Source organism: Ischnura elegans, chromosome 11, assembly GCF_921293095.1.
Source record: "Ischnura elegans chromosome 11, ioIscEleg1.1, whole genome shotgun sequence".
NCBI lineage: Eukaryota > Metazoa > Arthropoda > Insecta > Odonata > Coenagrionidae > Ischnura > Ischnura elegans.
Genome location: NC_060256.1, coordinates 70,439,052 through 70,458,672, shown reverse-complemented (window position 1 = coordinate 70,458,672; position 19,621 = coordinate 70,439,052). Strand labels below are relative to the sequence as shown.

The following is a 19,621-nucleotide window of genomic DNA, read 5'->3' as shown; positions in this document are numbered from 1 at the left end:
ATTTCTTCCATGAACTGATATTATTTTTAAATGTTAATTCTGCTATTCGAGGTTGATACGAATCCAAAAAATTCTATTCATCTAGAAAATCGTTCAAATATGTGTAGCCGTTCTCGGGTTACAAATAGTGTAATTAACACGATTTACGACTTTTTTATGAATATAAATATACTTAGATTAAATAAATAACATAGAAACACTGAAAAAGGGACACTGACAAAATGTTTTTCAGACGTTTCTATGGGGTTACCCACCATTCTCAATGAGTGAGACAGGATTGCTGATGTCTTCTGTGGAGTTTAGGGGGGGGGGGGTTGAAGGGGTAGGTGGAGGTGAGGGGGAAATGGGGTGGGATTGGCTAGTGGCTACTGAGTGACGTTCAGCCCTGGCGGTTTGAACGCTGTTTCCACCCAGGTGTGCTGGGTGAATTTTCTGGTAGTATGTATTTCGATTTAGGAAAGGGAAAAGCACTGCTCGAAGGAACTATTTTGTGTTGGAGTACTGGTTCAACGAATGGGGGGGACTTGGTGGAGAGGTGATGGTTGTTCATTCGAATGGATACTGCCGTGGTGCATTCTCCAATGTATTAGGCAGGGCAGAAATTGTAGGATAGTCGGTAGATGGAATTAAAGGAAGTATTTAAAGGAAAAAGGAGAAGAGGAAGATTAATTGATGAATGGTGGGGAGGTGGAGCGAAACTAAAAGCAGCACTTGCATCTTGGGCGGTTGCATGTTGAGGAGGAGGAAGATAGTGGGGCAGTGCGGGGGAGAGAGGGGCGGGTTGATCGGAATATTTGCGCACGTGGGGTGCCTTTCTGTAGGTGATAGAAGGGCGGGAAGGGAGGAGATTGGAAGTACTTCGATTTGCGCTGATGATGGGGTAGAGGTCTCTTAAGGTATTTTTTATTTCTTAGGGCTGTTTAGGCCTTCTTCTAATTCATTGGATAAAATTCTAGATTGTCCATTCGCAATAGGGTATAACATCAACAGGTTTCCATTATCAGCTCGCCGATTACTTGGATGAATCCGTTCTGACAAATTAGTTGGATCTTTGCATTGATTGAAAACTAGAAAACACATTCACCGCAAAACCCAAATGAAGTAGTATGTGATGATTATAAAGGCTATTTGCTGTATGTAAGTCAAGTTGGACGTCATATAATGACACACATATCACCCGTCTCAAGGGACGGGTGAAAAGTATGGAGCTCATTACAGAGAATCATAACAATCAACAGCTTTCTAAACCAATTAATAAATTTTCAATAAACTACTATGCGTGACCCTTCATTGCCAATCTAAAATCATTAAGTTAATACCAACGCTGGGTTTGAATGCGCCCCTTACCGTCGGGTTACGGTTACCCCTTTTGCAAATACCTAATTTTCAAAATGTGTACTAGCAATCCATAAAAATGATACGTCAACCCTTGCCCAATTCTTAACTTGTATATTACCATTTACCATTAAAAAAACTATAAAGTATATAACGGTTACAGCGAATTTAAATTCTTTGAAACCCATTATTAAATACAAAAGGAGTTACCAAGGAAAAAAAATGTTGAGATCTTAATTCCGAGCAGGGGAATCGATCCAACAACCTTTACTGTGACGACGTCGCATTAACTCCACTACGCCACCACGACTTCTGACGTTGAGGTTTTTGTAATACATAATATCAGACCAGCAGTGAAAACCGGAGCAAGGACACACAGTATGCACACGAAATTAATCATTAAATCCATCAAAGATCGAAACAAAACGATAAATTTAGCAAGTAACTTCTCCCTCTTTGTTCATATATCTTCACATGGAGGCGAAATATTTGCAGTGCGTGAGCAAGGAAAACAAATGGAGTAAGGGAAACTAAATTTTCTTGAGAAGCAGAAGTGGCGCCACAAACTTTGTCCTAAAACTTTTGAAAGTGACTGTACATATATGCCTACTTTCAGTTAGAGCTACTACACCGAGAATATAATTTTGGAATCTACTGAAGTAACTCGTTTCTACGGGGAAAGGAATTCACAGAATATTTTTTTTTGCTGAAGTCAAAATTATCTGAATGGAAATATAATTTTAGGGAAGCATCGTGTTTTAGAAATAACGTTTTTGCGCTGCATCTTCTTGTAACATCAGTATCCTCTTATCTTCGCAGCATTCTTTGGATCGGTGAGTAAATTAGGCGGAGGGGAGAAGTAAGCTTGCTATTAATCAGAAACTGTCGAGATGGGCAGTAAAATGTGATCCACGTGCCTATCGCTCTCTCTCTCTGGGCCGATCTTGTTAGGAGAATGTCTCCCCAAAACTCCCGAGTCCTCAATTGCCCTCTTAAAATTAATTATTATGCCCACAAATCAACCCACTTCTCTCATCTTCGTGGCGAACGTGACCTCGAATGTCGATCCCTTTCATTGAAGGTTCTTATGATACCCAGGGGTATTTTCATTACTCATGGCTATAAAACCTGGAATAGGGCAGTTTTCTTCATCAAAGAAAACGAGAGGCATTGATTGAGATTCGTTACCCACCATTAGTGTATTCATAATATACAAATTATTTGGTTTTAGAAATACCGGGTTAGACGAATGGCAATGGTCAATTTTATCCTCATTTGAAAAAGGCCAGATTGGCGCCCATGCGATGCCACTCCACGTGACGTCACAGGGACCTAGTTTCTATACGATTAGATAGGAGTTTTACATTGTCTGAGATTACCAATGCATGCATGAAGCACAGAGCTCAGGGAAACATGTCTTAATAATCACCTATTAAAACTGCCTAAGGTCGGAAAGTTTTCTTCGTTTGATAAGGTATTAATAATCCTTATTTAAGCCAAGCGCTACCAGCTAGCAGGGTACTCTGCTACCTGCTAGCAGCCTCCATCGTATCAACGCTCAAAGCCTCGCCCCAATGTCATCTCACTTGCGGCAGCGGGAACCAGATCGTCACACGGAGTTTTCCCAGCATACATACTTACCCGTCGCGTTTTCACGCGCTTGAAAATTTTCACTTTTAATTTAATCGCGAAAAATAGATATATTCATTTAAAAATCTAAAAGCGTGAAATGCGTACTCCAGGATTTATAATCTTTTGATTTAGGCAATAAAAAATAATAGGAAACCACCCTATTGCTGTCTGTGGTGATCAAAATAACATCATATTTGCCCTCTTTGGGGAGAAACGGCGTTTTTAAGTAAGCGATTTTCTCGTCGCCACCTCTACAAGTTGATATTATTTTTATGTTGGTTTACTTGGAGGTGAAGTGTCGTTAACGTTAACACATGATGATGTTTTGGGTTATCTTAGGTATTTTTTGGGACCGGTGCTGAACATTGATAGCGATTATATATTTTCACCAAGGATAGCTGTCAACTAATTTTATATCACATTTATTTTATATTACATAAGCGTGCGTAAGTGTTATGCTTCAGAAAAAACGAGAGTAGTAGTAGAATTTCTAAAAAGTCACCGACGCCTTCGACTGATAACAAAAGGGTTTCCTTAGAATCCTTGTAATCGAGATGCATTTCAATTCCGCGTGACCTTGTTGGAATAAAAGCATTTTAATTTTACTCATGGTTACTATGTGGCGTAGTAATCATACCGTTGGTGTAAATTAATCTGCTGACTACAATCAAAGATAGCATTGTCCATTAAATACTTAAGAAGGCTTAAAATCCTTTCAGCGGATCTTCTGCTAGTGATTCGATCGGATAATAATTAAGAGAAAATGAAAAATTGATCTAAGTTTGGTAGGTACTTCAGTGAGTTCTACCAAAGCATTATTTGTTAAATACGGTAAATATGAGTTCAAGGAAAATGCACTCGCGATCGTACAAAACACGAGCGAATGCTCTTTAGCCGACCATTTATTCGGAACCGTCGATCTCGATATAGCTGGCTTGCCGCAGACTTTGGAACTGATTCATTCAGGTTGTCAGAATGAGAGCTCTGACCCGAAATCGCAATTCACTAACAGAATTCGTTGAATGGAAGGGAAATATACGTTGCGACGTAAAAAATCTTTTCTTTTCAGTCAATTTCTCATGAGTTAAAAAAAAGAAAACGCAAAAGTTGTTATCCACTTTTCATTATTTGGAAACGTCATTATTGTTCCGGTTCATTGACTCGTTCAGGTAGAGTCGCTCATTGTGGGGAGGACTCGATCATAATACTCTAAAAGAAAAGGAACCGCGTGTGGACAATGCGAGAAGTAAAGGAATGGCGACCCACTCGGCTACGGTGCGTTACGTCATCAACTTACCCTCTAACGGTCTTAGGCTGTCGAATACCCCTCGCGAGCACATAAAGAAGTAGGGGATGTATCGCAAAACGGAAAAATAGGGGCTGCTTGTATTTCCAAACAGTCAAAAGGGTCAATAAATAAATGGTGAACTAACCCTTTGTAATATCTGGCTTAGATGGGTAGTCACACACAAATTCCGTCAATCCGTAGATCGCATCTGTTCGACAGAGGAATAGTACTTTCACCAGTGACGACATGGCAAAATTAGCAGTGCCGGAACGCTTTTTCCCTAACTTTCTTTAGAAGTGAAATATTACTCTTTGTGTTTTTTTATAACAAGTTATTTGTTTACATTTTATTACAATTTTTTGTTTTGGTAACGAATTTATTTAATAGAAATTTTGAGGCAGCAAAATTGATAAAAGTGTTTTATTTGACTATTATATCTTTTGCTAGCTAGTTTCGGCAACATGACACCAAGGGTTGTCACCAGTATTAAGCCATTTTCGATTGGAGCACACATACATTTAAGCTTAACCCATTTCCGCCGAGAAAAATATCACGTTGCAATTTTGAAGATATTTAGGTGTTCCTACGATCATCTGAAGTAATCCTTTTAAATATTTTGGTCATGCATTCATCAAAAAGTTCTCTTGGAATGACCCGTGGCTACATTGGTCGGTGATGGTGCCAAAATCTAATGTGATCTATTTTATATCGGCGTAAGAATGGATTGAAAACTCAGGGAAAGCGTAGTTTTGGTGAAGGGAATTTAAAATCATCTTTTCATTATCTTTCTATTTTTACTTCTATTATGCTTGCATCTTATTTACAGACAGTAAATTTCCCCTGCGAAATTGAAAATACGATTTGCACCCGTCTCTTTCAGCTAGTAGAATCACAAATTATGCGAAAAATATGCAGAGAAAAGTTATTCGCCATGATCAGGATTCGAACCCGGATCCTCCGATTTTCGGTCGACTGCTTTAGCCAGTTAAGCTACCGAGGCGTCATTTTTCTTCGAGGACTATACCGGACGAGGTGGTATGGACTGCTGAGCATATGATGCCACAAGGAGTATAAATTGTGTTAACAGCGCCACAGCCGGAGAGCACAACTGGCTACAGCACTCGACCGAAAATCGGCGGATCCGGGTTCGAATCCTGACCAAGGCGAATGATATTTTTCTCTGAGGAATTTTCGCACAATTTGTCCATGCAAGTGACTTCGTAAAGATATCACCGTGGCTAGTTCCGGTATTCTTAAATTAGTAGAATCACTTCTACCGGATAAAAAAAAGTAATAGTTAGATAAGGTTAAAAAAAACCTTAAGGATATTTGTAGCAATTTGGAAACATATTTGGTGCTCAGTTTTTCGTCAAGTGCATTTGCTCAGCAATGTATGATGTATCCACAGGGCTATAATGGTGGGCTGAAATGGGCTGAGATATTGGTCTGTAGTCTCTCACTGCATAGCTAATAGTTCACCGTGCACCCCAGGCGGACTTAGAGCGAAACTTATAATTTTTGCGACGACACATTTTGCTTAAGCTGTATTTTTAGAGAGGAATGATGTACGAATAATGTTCTAGACAAGGGAATTTATCATCGAGTGAAGGAAATATTATATTTTTAGGAAGGGCTTAAAAGTGAAAGTTTCGACGAGAGGTAAACGGGATGAGAAAATAATCCGCGATGACGTCAGTGACGAGGCAAGTTGCGTGGGATGCAGTGAGAACAATTCCTTTCTTAATTTAGATCCTCGGATGTCGCGCGGGATTGGTCATGAAAAAAACAGGAGAAGTAACTTCAAATGAACAACGGAAAACCAAAAACAGTATTCAGATATTCATTGAAAGTGTGAAAATTTCCAGATTTAAAACACGTTGCTGTATTTCTTTAGTCGTCGCCAGGCAGATAGCCAGAAGTTTGCGAGGATAAAAAAATTGAGCCATGGGAATTGTGCCCAACTTTAAGAGGATTTTGGATGTAGGAATCCGCACTGGATGAAGAAACATAATTCCTCGGAAAATATTTCCAATACTCACTAATCCATAGTTATTACATTTTTTATTGACGATGACATGGTCGTGAAGATGGGAAGAGCTATGGTGGTGTGAGGGTTGCCTAAACTGATATTTTGTTTTCAATTCACACGTTTGGAAACCATGATTTTTCATCAAATCAGATCTATGTATAGATTGTATAGTAAAGGAAGTTAAATTCATCGTTGGTTGCTGGCAGCTATAGTGAAATGTTACTTTATAAAAGATGGACTCTTAGGAGAGAGAAAGAGGACGAGAAAAGACTGGAGGCATTCGAAACGTGAGTGTGGAGGAGAGTGGAGGAGGTAAAGTGGACGGAAAGTAGTAGGTACGACGAAGTGCTTGACATGGTGGGTGAGGAGAGGCAGCTTCTAGATGAGATATGGAGGAGACAGCGACAAGGTATGAATGGAGCGAGTACTTTGCGGGGAGGGGATGTTGAAGTGCGTCAGAGGGTAGAATGTTGGGTAAACGAGTGAGAGAAAGAATGAGACAAGTGTTGTTAGATAGAATGAATGGGAGTAGTGCTTGTTTTGCATTGAAGAGAGAAGACCATAAAAGGATGGGAGACTGCCATAATACTTCTTAAATACTCTATGCAAACCTACCTTAACCCATTATAACCCAATATTGCTTCTAAGTAATATCAGAAATGTATACCTTTTCAGGTCTATTCAGGAAAGTTTTAAACTACGTGTTCTTTTTTGCTGTAAAGTTCAATAGCGGAATATGTAGCTGTCACGATAAGTATGATTGCGTAGAAAATTTTCACATTTTTAATGTGAGAAGTCTTGAAATTTAATTTCTCCCAGAAGCGCCTCTGGGTTAGAGAGGGTTAATCAGTAGAATAATTTAATAATAATATCGAAAAATGGAGTGCCAGAGGATATATGCAATTGTGTTCGCAGTCTCTTCAGCAGATCTACCGCGGGTAGTCGCTATTAGGCTTTTTATTGACTGTCGCAGTATTCTCCAAAAAAGTACAAAGGATTTTGTTTTCCTTGCCCAATACTATAAAATTGTACACCGTGCAGCGGAAATAAATGTGAAATAGAAAATTGGGGCGTATCAAGAAGTACCTGAATTGACTATTATATTGCTGGGAACAAATTTTTAATATATCAAAGTTTTCTCCCAAATTCTCATTCACACTATCGTATAATATTTGTTAAGTACTGAAATTTAGCTTGCGTGCAAGGAATCTCATGGCATGCCGTCTTATTGAACGTTATGCGTCATCCTCTTAATAAGATAATTGGTCTATAACTAGGTCATCCAGCGAAAATTTGGTTCTTCCGCACAAATTCCTAACGCGATGGAATTGATTGGAGGTTGGGAGATAAAGACCGTAGTAGTGGATATCGATCTTCGACAGCGGAATGGAAGCGTGTCCTTTTCAAGGTTGCAGCTAATGCATTAGATTAGGGGAACATGACTTCATCATTCAATGCAATATGGCATAGATAGCGTAAAAGCAATTTCTAATTTTCCGTATCACATTGGTGTAATTATATAAATTTAATGCTTGAAAAGGCACACAATCGCGTTTGTCGTCTTCAATTTTTCAGGGAATCAAGTGTTTAGTACTTCCGAAACTTCGCAAAAAAAACTCAAATAATTTTTTAATTATAATGTGATCAGGAAAATGTATGGAGAAGAGATTTTTATCACTGGTAAATGAGTATGATTTCGAAATCACAGTTGCATGAAATTCCTTCTATGAGATATATATTATAGCTTTGGTCTCTTCACATTAAAACATTTCAGTTTAAAAAAATAATTCTGAATTACCTATTCTTTTTTACTTGGGGCAATCGAGGAGAATGTAAACGTCGTCAAGGGATGGAATTGATTATTTATCTCTTTTTACGGATGATTTTTGGGAAGTTGAGGGTTGAAAATAAATTATTTTCGAAAATTAAAGGAAACACTTGTTTTGTGTTCAATTGAAAGCTAATTTGTGTATACGCTAAGAAGAAAAGCGAATTTTCTGACATTAATTTCGTAATTGTTATTATATTGTTTAGGAGAGTTCTGACCGCATCAGGAATCTCCTGGTATTGGAGTACGTTTCCTTGTTTATTTTTATGTGGTTCAGTTTTTATTGCTTTCTTTTCACTTCAGGTGATAAATATATTGATGGTAATGATAATGAAATTTTAAATTACCTCATAGATTTATTTTATTGTGAGCCGGACGGTCTTCTATCAGTGATTTCTTTTCATCTATATTCCAGCCGGTAGTTTTTTTCGAAAAACGTATCTCCCTAATTAGTTTCACGAAAAAACTTTTGTTCCGTACATAGTTTTAATTTGATGATGTGTGATTGACGTTTGAAGGAAAAATTATAATTATGGAAACTGTGCAAAATTTTGAAGAGGATTTTGAATGTAAGAATCCGAAGAGGATGACGAAACATCATTCTTCGGAAAATGTTTCCGATGCTCTCTAATGCAAAGTTATTACCTTTTTCATTGATGATGATATAGTCGTGAAGATGGAACTATCTTCCCCGTTCGGGTTAATGCTGATGATCATAATTTCCTTTATTTTTACATCATTAGTATCTCTAAATTACATGGTCGTTCTTCTCGAAATTTATTCGAACGAAGAATTCATAGCCTTTGACTGCAGATGTAAAAATAATTTCTCTCGCACTTTTGTGTCATTTCTTTGTTAACTTCAGGAATTTAGAAATACTTGCGATTTCTGAGTACCAAATATCATTTCACCCTCATTACTCAGGTGGTAAAACTTATAAGGCCGATCAATCCTATTTCTGTAGTTGAAGCCCGGGCCATTGGAGACATAGCTAGGGGTTTGGTGATCCTTGTCTGCTAAGTGACTGGAGAAATGAAAGCTTATTTTTTTATTTTGTTTTTTCTCAAACCACCGAATACAGCTCATATTGGCCATTTTACCTCGGGGTATTCAACAAATTTAACAATTTAACGTACACTTACATCCATGCCCTGGATATGGGAAACCTACCCAGGCGGGACTCGAACCCGCGACCTCTTGTTTGACAGGCGAGGACGTTACCCTGCTGCCACCGAGGCCGGCAGCCGTTTATAAAAGCCGTTTCCTGGCGAAGGCGTCCTCGCTAAAATTTAGGAGATTCTTTATTTTCAATTATCTTCCTGTTCATGTAATGAATCGTGAGTAATCAATGCCAATTAATGATTTTTGAAAAATAGGGAAGGGAATTGATTGAGACAGTCATCATTACTCTGTGATGGATGACCTTTGCCATTCATGATGATGACAGGCGTTATGTTGTGCGTCATCGTTGACTCGTGCGTGCAGGGCGTAGCGGGGAGAGTTGTTTTGCAGAGTTTATGAAAGCGCGAGGCATCAGTTCACTGATTAATCCCTCCGGGTTTACTACCCGGGGAAATTTTTCAGTGAACGGAGGTGCCTTAAAAATGACCCTTTGATATATAGCTATGACTAGTTGTTAAGTAATTAAAATGGTTTGAATGGAAAGATTCCATTATTTTGATTTTGACAGAAATATGAAGAATTTTAGAATTTCGAAATTTAGAATGATACGCTTAAAATAATTTGAAATGAAAGCTACCATTGTATTGATTATAACAGGAATATGAAGAATTTTCTCGAAATTCAGAATGATACGCTTTTATATTTTCTTATCGCTGTTTTTATTTGGGGTTAAACTTAATATCAGGAGCTGTGAAATAATTGCTTAGGAAACGGCCGCGAATAGAAGAAGGTAAATATCTTCGGCACTGACATAATACCCTCTTCGCATATTTATCAGCAAAATTGAGTTAATCAATTTTCGTCTTCTCATGAATTCTCTTAAAATGTTTTCTTTTTCTGTAACGTTCTTTTCAAATGAGTTTCTATTTCCAAATTTGCACATCATTTGACATTGTGGAACCTAAACTAACGTCTAAGCCTCTATTAATGTTTTCACGAAATTTACGCCATTTTTTTGGTATCAAAATTAATGTCGGGACTGGTGAAAGATATTTTCAAAGTACCGTCGACGATGTCGGTTGAGCTAACGCGAAAAAAGTGCAGCTCGGTTTTCGGTGAGCTTTTTGATCGTCACATAATAAGTCGCGAGTCGTCGATAACTGCGTTCGACTGCAGGTCACGGCGAGTGAATGGCGTCTCCTGCTTAGGGCTTCTCCCATCACTTTGCCTGTCTATGGTCGTTTCCATTGTCGAAGTGCTTTTCCGAGAACATGCATCCATCAGTCAATGGAAATGAGGATAGAGCCAGAGTCAAAGTGCGTTTAGGGAGTTGCATATTTGCATGTGTTCGAACAGGAGGCTTATATATTTTTTTAAAGCCCGAATGATACCAGTCGTCTCCCAGGCCATGAGTGACCTACCGCTTTATCCATTTCTCAACGTAACAATTACCAAGTAAATTTATTTATGCTTAATTGGTAATGTTCATTAGAGGTATTTGTACAATGGATATTATAAAGCAGTGTACCTCTAAGTAATCTTCCGGAGGAAATTTTGTTGTCCTACGCAAAGACAAATGAAGATTGGTAGCGAAGCGAACTAAAACACAGCGGTGTGACGGAGCGCAGAATTTGTTGTCAATGTATATATTTTACACATTCCCGGAAAATCCAGTCACTTACACATTAGATAAAAGTGAAGTGAGATGAAGAAGAAAATTTTTCCTCAAGAAATTTTTTGACGTAACTTTTTTTGAGATAAAACAGAAGGCATCGCCTCTTGAAATGTTGATGCTGTATCCATCAGTTTAAATTTTCCTTGAATGTATTTCAATCCGATTGCCGATTTGAGGAAAGATAGGATTTCTAATAATGAGGCTGTAAAAAGCTAAACTAACTTATGGAATTCTACCGCTGGAGTGTTCAATGCATAGGTAATTTATTGACAGATTTATTTGTTTAAAATTTATTACTAGATAATTATTCATCGAGAATCCTAAGTGAAAAGCTGAAGAGACGTAACTTGAGGAAATAGACCTAAAGGATGGGTACAATTATTCATAGGTCAAATAATGAAAGATGTATGTTTTAACATTTAAGATAAAATAAAATGGAGAGCGGATAAACATGAGTCATTTTAATTACTCCAGTTCAACGAATTTTGGGATAACTTCAAGTGTTTAGGAAAATTGATTTTATGATTGCCTCCATATCTCTCATATTGGTATTTAAAACAAGGCGGTACTGAGAGCGATGAGGTCAAAGGGCTCTTCGTCCCTGAAATTTTTGGGGTATATAATAGTTACGGCAATGGGTGCACCGTGTTTAAATTTAGTGTCTTAATTCCCTTTACTCATCATTGAGAGATGTAAAAAGTCAGGGAAATCAATCAAGGAAATGTCCAGGAAAATCGTCGAGATCTCAGGGATGCATTAGAGAAGAGTTGATTAAGTAAACGTACCCCACATGATACATGGAAATATATATTTCTGTTCATTACTTCTTTTCATAAATTCTCCATTAAATTAGTAAAAAAATTAATCCTGGCATGACACCTATAACGACAAAATTTTAGTGGTCTCGGAAGATAAATTTTTTTTTCATAGAATTTCAGTAAAATGTTGAGGAATTTCTTTTCCACAATCTTGTAACAACAGTGCCTCTAAATTGAGCAAATTCCATGTTTCGCACTTGGGGTTATTTGCTGAAATTCCTGCGATGATCATCGAGTTGATGAACCTCTGGTGCCTATCCAGAACATCACCGGAAAATCGTTTACATACGACTGATAATTGCCATTTTGGCAGACGTTATGAGGAAGTTATTACGATAAAACAGTCGGATCTCGAGACGCACAACTTTATAATGTCACAACTGGATGAAAACCCGAGAAAACTTCACCCAATTAATGAATATAAATGTATAAAAAAGAAATCTCCTCGCCGAGAAGAATTGATGCTGTGCCAATAAAATAGAAAGGAGGGAGCTCTTGCGGCGGATGCGTCGAGTTAATAATTACGAGGAACCTGTTGTACCTCGAGACAGTGGCGGATACAGATGGGAGGCGCAGGGGGGCGCGCCCCCCCCCTTTGAGGGGCCGCCCGTATTGCCAAACATTGCAGAACCACAGTTTAAACTTTTTTATATCATAAGATGGCATTTTCTTGTATTTTTACGTAATCTATTTAATGAAAACCTTCTTAAACTTTGAATGTGACTTGATTATTTTTTATTACGATAAAAGTACAGGTAATTCAAGGTATCTTTTGTGCCCCCCCTTGAATTTTTTCTGTATCCGCTACTGCCACGAGAAGAGTAAAACTGATACCTCTCACTCGGATAAAAACCGAGAAAACTTATCCACCTTATGCTTTATCTTTGTGCTGAGACGAGAAAATGCCATGTCATGGAAAGAGGGTGGTATTTTGGCTAACGTTTCCAGGAAATTTTTTCAAGGAACTTTTTTCACCTAATAATATTAATATTAATGTCGTATTTATGTAATGAAAGCATCTAGAACCATCAGATCTTCTATTTAAATGGGCTAATTTATAGTCTATGACACACATCCTCTTTCCGAGTGCGGAAAAATTTTCCCAAGCGAGATTGGAACCGATGACCTTCGGGTTGTCAGGCGAGGACGTGACTTCGCAGTCATGGAGGCTGAAAAAGAAACCTATAAACGACGGCAGCACTAAAACGCCTCACCTGGATGAAAACCCGATAGTGAATTTTGTTGCATTTTTCGGGTATTAATGAGTCTTTTTCCTCCGTTTTTGTAGGGTACGAGGTTCGAGTTCTCCGAAAGTAGGCGAAACTATTGTCGCCAGCCACATCATAGGGGTGGTTACCCGGAAGAATAAAGCAGAATTCATTGTTACCACACCGCAAAAACCTTCTTACCAAAACCGTTGGGCATTTTATCCATCGTATAACAAATCCTTTTAGTTAAGATCTGGTTACGTGATACATAAACCTGTACGAGTTTTTGACGAAATCTATGAACGCGAGAATGAACACCAAAATGCACCGTATAACTACCCAAATTTAACGAGTGCTTGAGCAGAAAATAGATCCTGTTTTAATTCGCTTCATACATTTGTACATGTTCCATTGCATGATTGCAAGAATGTACTCTAAAATGCACCGTGTAACCATCCAAATTGTACGAATAAATGAACAGAAAACAGCATGTTCGACTTCGGTTCATTCATTTGTACATATTATATGCCGGTGCTCTAAAATCGTTCATGAATTTAGACATCAACTAGAACGGGTTTATGTACTGTGTAAAAAGGCCATTAGGAATGGATGCCGCGGCTAATATCTACGATAGAATGGAAAGGAAGCAGGGCGTTACTCACTTGCGTGTGGGTGGAGCCACCCCTGTCCCTCGCCGGTATACCCCTCGCCTGCAGGACGTGCACCGACATCTTCCGGAGCGGGGCATCGTAGGCGAACGCCACCTCCAAGTGTCCACACTTGGACACGAGGGGCGTGGGCGATGGGGCGCTCTGGATCTCCGGCCCCGTCTGCGGCTGCTGCACGCCCCCCTGCGTTGGGTGGTCGCACTGCGAAGGCGGCGGCGGAGACGGCGACCCGGAGGACGAGGTGGTGGTGGCCGTCTGCGGGGCGACCGAGTCGCGACCCCCACTTTCGCCCCCGGGGTACGCCTCCAACAGGTGCTGCTCGTGCGGCACGACCACGATGCACTGCGGGGAGAGGGGCAGGGAGGGGGCGGTTGAGGAGGTGGCTGAGAGCGGGGCCGGCGACGAGGAGGTCTCCGACGGAGGGTCCTCCAGGTCGACGGCCGCCGATTTGTTGTTGACGAACCAGGAGAGTTTGGGGCGGGCGCCCCTCGCGGCGGCGGGCGGAGGGGAACGCTTTGGGGTACCGCAAGGGCTGGTCTCGGTCTCCCCGGGTGCTTCACACCCTTCAGGGTGGTCTCGCCCTACCATCTCCGCCGGAAATGTATTCCTTTGGCCTAGCTTTGGTCGTGTTTTCTTCCGGAGCGAGCAGGAATGTACCGTATCAGTATCACTCGCTCAGTGCATCAGCTGGAATGCTGTTGAAGATGTAAGATTGGACTTCACTCCAGACTAAGAGGCCTTTTTTGATGGACCCTACCTATTACTCGCCCCGTACTGTATTCTGGATGTTGGTTTGAGTACAGATCACCCCGAATTAAGTCACTCCAGTGTAAATATCACGCATTCAGGGTTAGGGTAAGTTCCTTTACTGAGGCCGCCTGACTGAAAGGTGTTGTTTGGGATGTCCAAGGACTTCACCCGTGACCCTGCGGTCAGCAGCCTAACGCTCGCCCCACTAGGCCTCCACGTCCCGCTAACAAACACGAGAGTACGTTATTGCCGTGCCCGCTTGTCAAGCGCGCGGCTGGCCTACCAGGGGCGCGGTCTCCCGTCAGGCGGTCGCCGGAGCTATAGGCGGGGGGCAAGGGGGCAAGGTAGCGTGGGCGGAAGTCCATACCACCCCTCCTTCGATACTTCTTCCCCCTTCGCTCCCACCCCACCCGTGTGTATCGTTGTGAGCATGCGCGTAACTGGGGTTATTCGTCGTCTCTCGCAGTCAACTGGCTTTTTCCCTCCCCTTGGCCATTACGTTGTATCACCGAATGATTCGTGCCCTTTCCTCGGTTTGTTAGGATCCAAGTTGTGGTCGATCGCATTGTTTACGTCCGATAAACAGCTTCAAGCCTTATGGGGTGGGGAGTTCCGAGTGTAAACATTGGCGATGGACCCCCTCATTAATGACTACCTAGCCGTGTTATTGACTCACCTCTTTTTTTGTGATCGAGTTTTATCATCGCACGATTTATGTTCGATATTAAATGAAGTATATTTTTTGGTAAGTTGACCTGAGTAAAAATTGAGAAAAAGAGACGAGAGCGAGATAAATGGATGTCGTCGCGAAAATTAAGTTCAGAAACTCGAGCCCTAGCGAAACTTATTTGGGAGGAATTTCGGACCAAAGTAATTATTGATTTTTCAAACCAAGGAAAAATTATTATTGAAGTATTCTACCGATTAAGGTAGGTTTCCATGGAGTACTTAAGAAGAATTCTGGGAGCCTTACCCTCCATCAAGCACTTCCCTCTTTAAATCACAATAAGGCCTACTCTCTTTCATTCTATCTAAAAATCCTATTCTTTCCCTTCCTCTCCCTCGTTTACCTAGCATTCTACCCTCTAACACTGTTTTCAACATCCCGTCCCCGCTAAGTACTCGCTCCATCCATACCGTATGTCTCCTCCGCATTTCATCTAAATTAGGAGGCCGAAAAAAATTAGCCAACATAATATTAATTTGACTGATTTATAGAATGCTTTCATTTGCTTGTCGATGTGTTAATTTTTTGACAGTGTGACAGTATGTTGGCGATGGAGCTACTGACTTTATTTTGCAGCAGCACGGAGTTGACTTGCTGAATTAGAAAATAGTTTTTCAGTGTCCTTATTATAGAAAAGCCAGGTATACCGTCATAAGATTACATAGGATTCCGGTAATTCTCATTGCTTGGATTGATGCCGAAAAGGCGGCTAAAATTTGGACAGTAATAGCTGGTTGAAGATATGATACTTTCATCAGTGATTTTTACGGGCCGAACACCAATGCCGGCGTGGACCAATGGCAGCGTGTTCGACTCCTAATTAGAGGGTTTTAGGCAGAATACCAAGCGACAAAAATATTTTTCTGGCTTTGGTCACCGATTTTTACACGCTACACAATATGACCCCTAAACTGAGAGGCAGCAGTCTTCTGAGATCGGGCCGGTATCATTCGTTTCTTTGGGAGACAGTGAATTTCGCGGAATTGACCTCAGTATTGAGCTGTGGAAGGTAACGGAAAATTACGAAATAAGCCTCCCTAGGAGATGCAGCTGTGCACTCAACCTACATGAAGTGATGGCAATCTTCCTGGTAAATTATTCAGGAGCTAACATCCCCCAAAAAATCTACGAGTGGCGAATACTGAGGAGAAAACACCAATCATGAAAGAAAACATGATAGGGTCTTGGAGAGTAAGATCCCTAGGGGTGATCAGGAAGTTGGAGATGGACTGCCTGGGAGTAAGCATACTGGGAGTCAGCGAGATAAAGTGGGCGGGGCCAGGCGAATACTTGAGCAAGGGATATTGAGTGATATGCTCGGGAGGCAACTAAAAGATCGCAGGTGTCGGAATCATACTGAGGAAAGCATTGGGCAGGTAAGCGAAGCCAGTCTGGACGCACAGAGAAAGGATTCTGATGGTGAAGCTGGAAGGAGATTCTACTCATCGTAATTCTGCAGGTCTACCTGCTGAACTCTAGCTATACGGAAGAAGAAATGAAGAAGTGTACGACCAATTGGAATTTATCTAAGAGAGGTGAAGGGGAACGAGAATGTCACCTTACTGGGAGAATTCAACGCAGTGGTTGGAGATGGAATTAGGGTAAAAGCGTTGGAAACTTCGCATTGGCAAAACGTAACGTTGAAGCGGTGAGACTAGTCGACTTATTCATTGAAAAGAAGAATATAGTGGTTGATTTATCGCTCTTAAAAAACTCTGACGGAGGATGTAAGTGTAAAAGATGCCAGGGGGCATTGCCAGATACCAGATGGACTGCTTGCCAAAGACATATACAAGAATTGGGCGAATTAATATAAGGGCTATACTGGAGCAGATGTAAATGGTGATCACGACATTGTACTCTTCGACAGCTTACGTGAAAATAAAGAGGACCGAAGGGGAACAAAAAACTGTTGGCAGAGAAAGAAAATTGTGAAATATTCAGCTCAGCAATTAAAAGTAAACTAAGAAATGGTGATATGGGTCCTGGAGAGATGTGGGATGAACTAAAGAGGATCGCCGCAGATGTTGCTGAAGAGCAGCTGGTGAGTGAGAGAGCTGACATGAGGAAGACATGGATGACGACGGAGATACGGGAACTAATAGAAGAAAGTAGATAATACCAGAACGCAAGAAATGAGAATTGGTAAATCTATACAAGAAACCAGGGAGCCAAGTCAATCGAGAACGCAAGAAGGCTCGGGAGTTTAGGATAGAAAGCTACTGCGAAGAACTCTACGAAGGCATGAAGAAAGGGAGCACCGAAACAGCCCACGAACTGGTTAAGGGGAACTTCGAGACAAGGAAAATGAAAAGCAACGACATCAGGGATGCGCACGGGAATATACTGCTCGAGGATGAAGACCAAGGGGACTCCATAAAGGAGGCCCAATTCCAGCCCATATAAGGCTAATTTCTGTTTCCTCTTCGGTCTCATTTTAATCGGCTTTCAAAAATATCCGCACCGCGGTGATGAGTGCAATGTGATCCACTTTTTTCCAGTATTTTGCAATATAATGTTTGTGGTTGCGAGGAATAGCATTGAAAAGTTATGAATTTGATGTATCACATCGTCATGTATGTAAATTTCGGTTTAAACCCTTAATTATACCTTATTTCCCCGTGAAACTCGGATCAATTTGTCCGTCAGTGACGCGAGTGGCGACTTCTGTAAACTCATTTGAATGCGCGGTGGTCTACAACACATTACGAGGACGATTTGAGGATCTTCTATTGTTATATTCGTGGTAAATACATTTAGATCTCATTAATGGCCGCGCCGAAGGCGCGATTACATGGGCTGTACCGGTGAGTCAACCTCACCACAACCAGCCTTTTGACATGAGCAGTTTAAAAGTGGCATTTGTATAAAAGTGGCTGTGTTAAAATGTTGTTTGTGTGGAAGTAGAAAGTTTAAAAGTTTCAAAGTTTCTTATTATTATTTTATTTTTCTTTTGCTCATTGAGTTGGTGAGATTTAAGTTTACTATTATCAATTTTTTCCTTTATTTTCATTGCACAATAGGACAAGTTTGTCCATTGTTGTTTTTTTTTATTTTTTATTTTTTTTATTGTGCATAGTTCTTTTATTTTTATTAAAAACAAATTTTTATTTTTGACATGATGAGCAATAAACAAATTATTTTCAATTTGATTTACATGATGCAAGCACTAGCATTAAAATACTGGCAAGTAATGAATTAAATTAGAAGAATGACAGACATACGAAAGACTCATAGAAGAGAAAATTTTGTAGGCAGTGTAATTTAGTATTGATAAAGGTAATGTATCTAAGAACTCCACCAAGGGCCGAAGCCGCTGGACTTGAGGAAGGATGAGAGTGATGAGGAAGGATGAACGTAAAGGATGAGAGCGAAGTTGACGAGGAAGATCGCCATGGAGGAGAGAATTGGAGAGAGCTATGAAGGACCTTAAGATGAACAAAAGCACCTGGAGAGGCAACATGACGGAGAAGTCATCAAGGCGCTCGGAAATAAAGCCAAGGGTATGGCATAATAAAATATAGCTACCAAAGCGGAAGTGTTCCAGAGGGCTTTCAAAGGAGTGTGATGATAGCGATACCGAAAAATGCGAGGATCGAGAGATGTGAGCTTCATCGAAACTGAAGTCTAGTGTCACATGCATTAAAAATACTTACGCGAGTAATGATCCGATGGGTGGAAAGGAAAATTGAAGAAAAAATGCCGGATAAACAGTTTTTATTTAGAAAGAACGGAAGATCCAAGGAATCAATATGTACTCTCCTTCAGAATCATGATAGAGAAAACAATACATGTGATAATAGACTCAAGATATTGTTAGATCTCTTTGCCACCTAAAATTTCGTCGCTATTTTGTCTGCGGGTTGGGTGTTAGTTTTCTACTGTTTGTGTCGTAGAATTTCCTATATAACTTAGATGGTGTTCCCTGACATTAGAGCATCGATGGCGTACAATTACCGGTTTCGAAATTCTGCGCTGAGAATTTTTACCCCTTGTATCACAGGATTCAGGTCGCGTGTGATAATTGGGCGAGCTTGGGGTCGTATCAGGTCATAAATTGTTGCCTAGAGTTAGCGCAATTTTCCCGCTTCTCAAGCGTTCAGATTTATTAGCCTTTCAATGGCGTTTTAAGACTGCATTAAACTCATTACTTTCTTTTATGTAGAATTTATTTTTGATATACACATTTTAGCCCTGACAAAGTTTTTTATACTCGTATTCTTCCCATTCACCTCAATGACCAGCAATAGATGCTACGATCTATTACTATGTAGCCAGGACTGGATGAAAGCATCCAGTCCTGGCTACGATTGATGGTTTTAGGCGTTTCCCATAAATGAACATAATTAGCGAATATAATGATATCAATGACTCACTAATGACATCAAAATGTAATAAAATACTATAAAATAAGTCCTTAAATTATCTTATTATTTTCATTGCGATCAGCCTATGGTTCTATGGCCTTGTAGCTGCCCGTTATTTCTATTCTTGTTAACCACTAATAATCAGACGATATAGTGGGAATAAGGTATTTACAC

The 19,621-nt window shown here is 40.2% G+C and overlaps 1 protein-coding gene across 1 annotated transcript in view; it reads right to left on the bottom strand.

Moving 5' to 3' along the window:
• The window catches only part of LOC124167651 (synaptotagmin-16), a 51,552-nt gene that overhangs the window by 23,490 nt on the left and 8,441 nt on the right, over nucleotides 1–19,621 (bottom strand). The window contains exon 2 of the mRNA XM_046545633.1: nucleotides 13,598–13,945. Coding sequence (XP_046401589.1) covers nucleotides 13,598–13,945 — 348 coding nt within the window. The remainder of the gene's footprint in view (nucleotides 1–13,597; nucleotides 13,946–19,621) is intronic.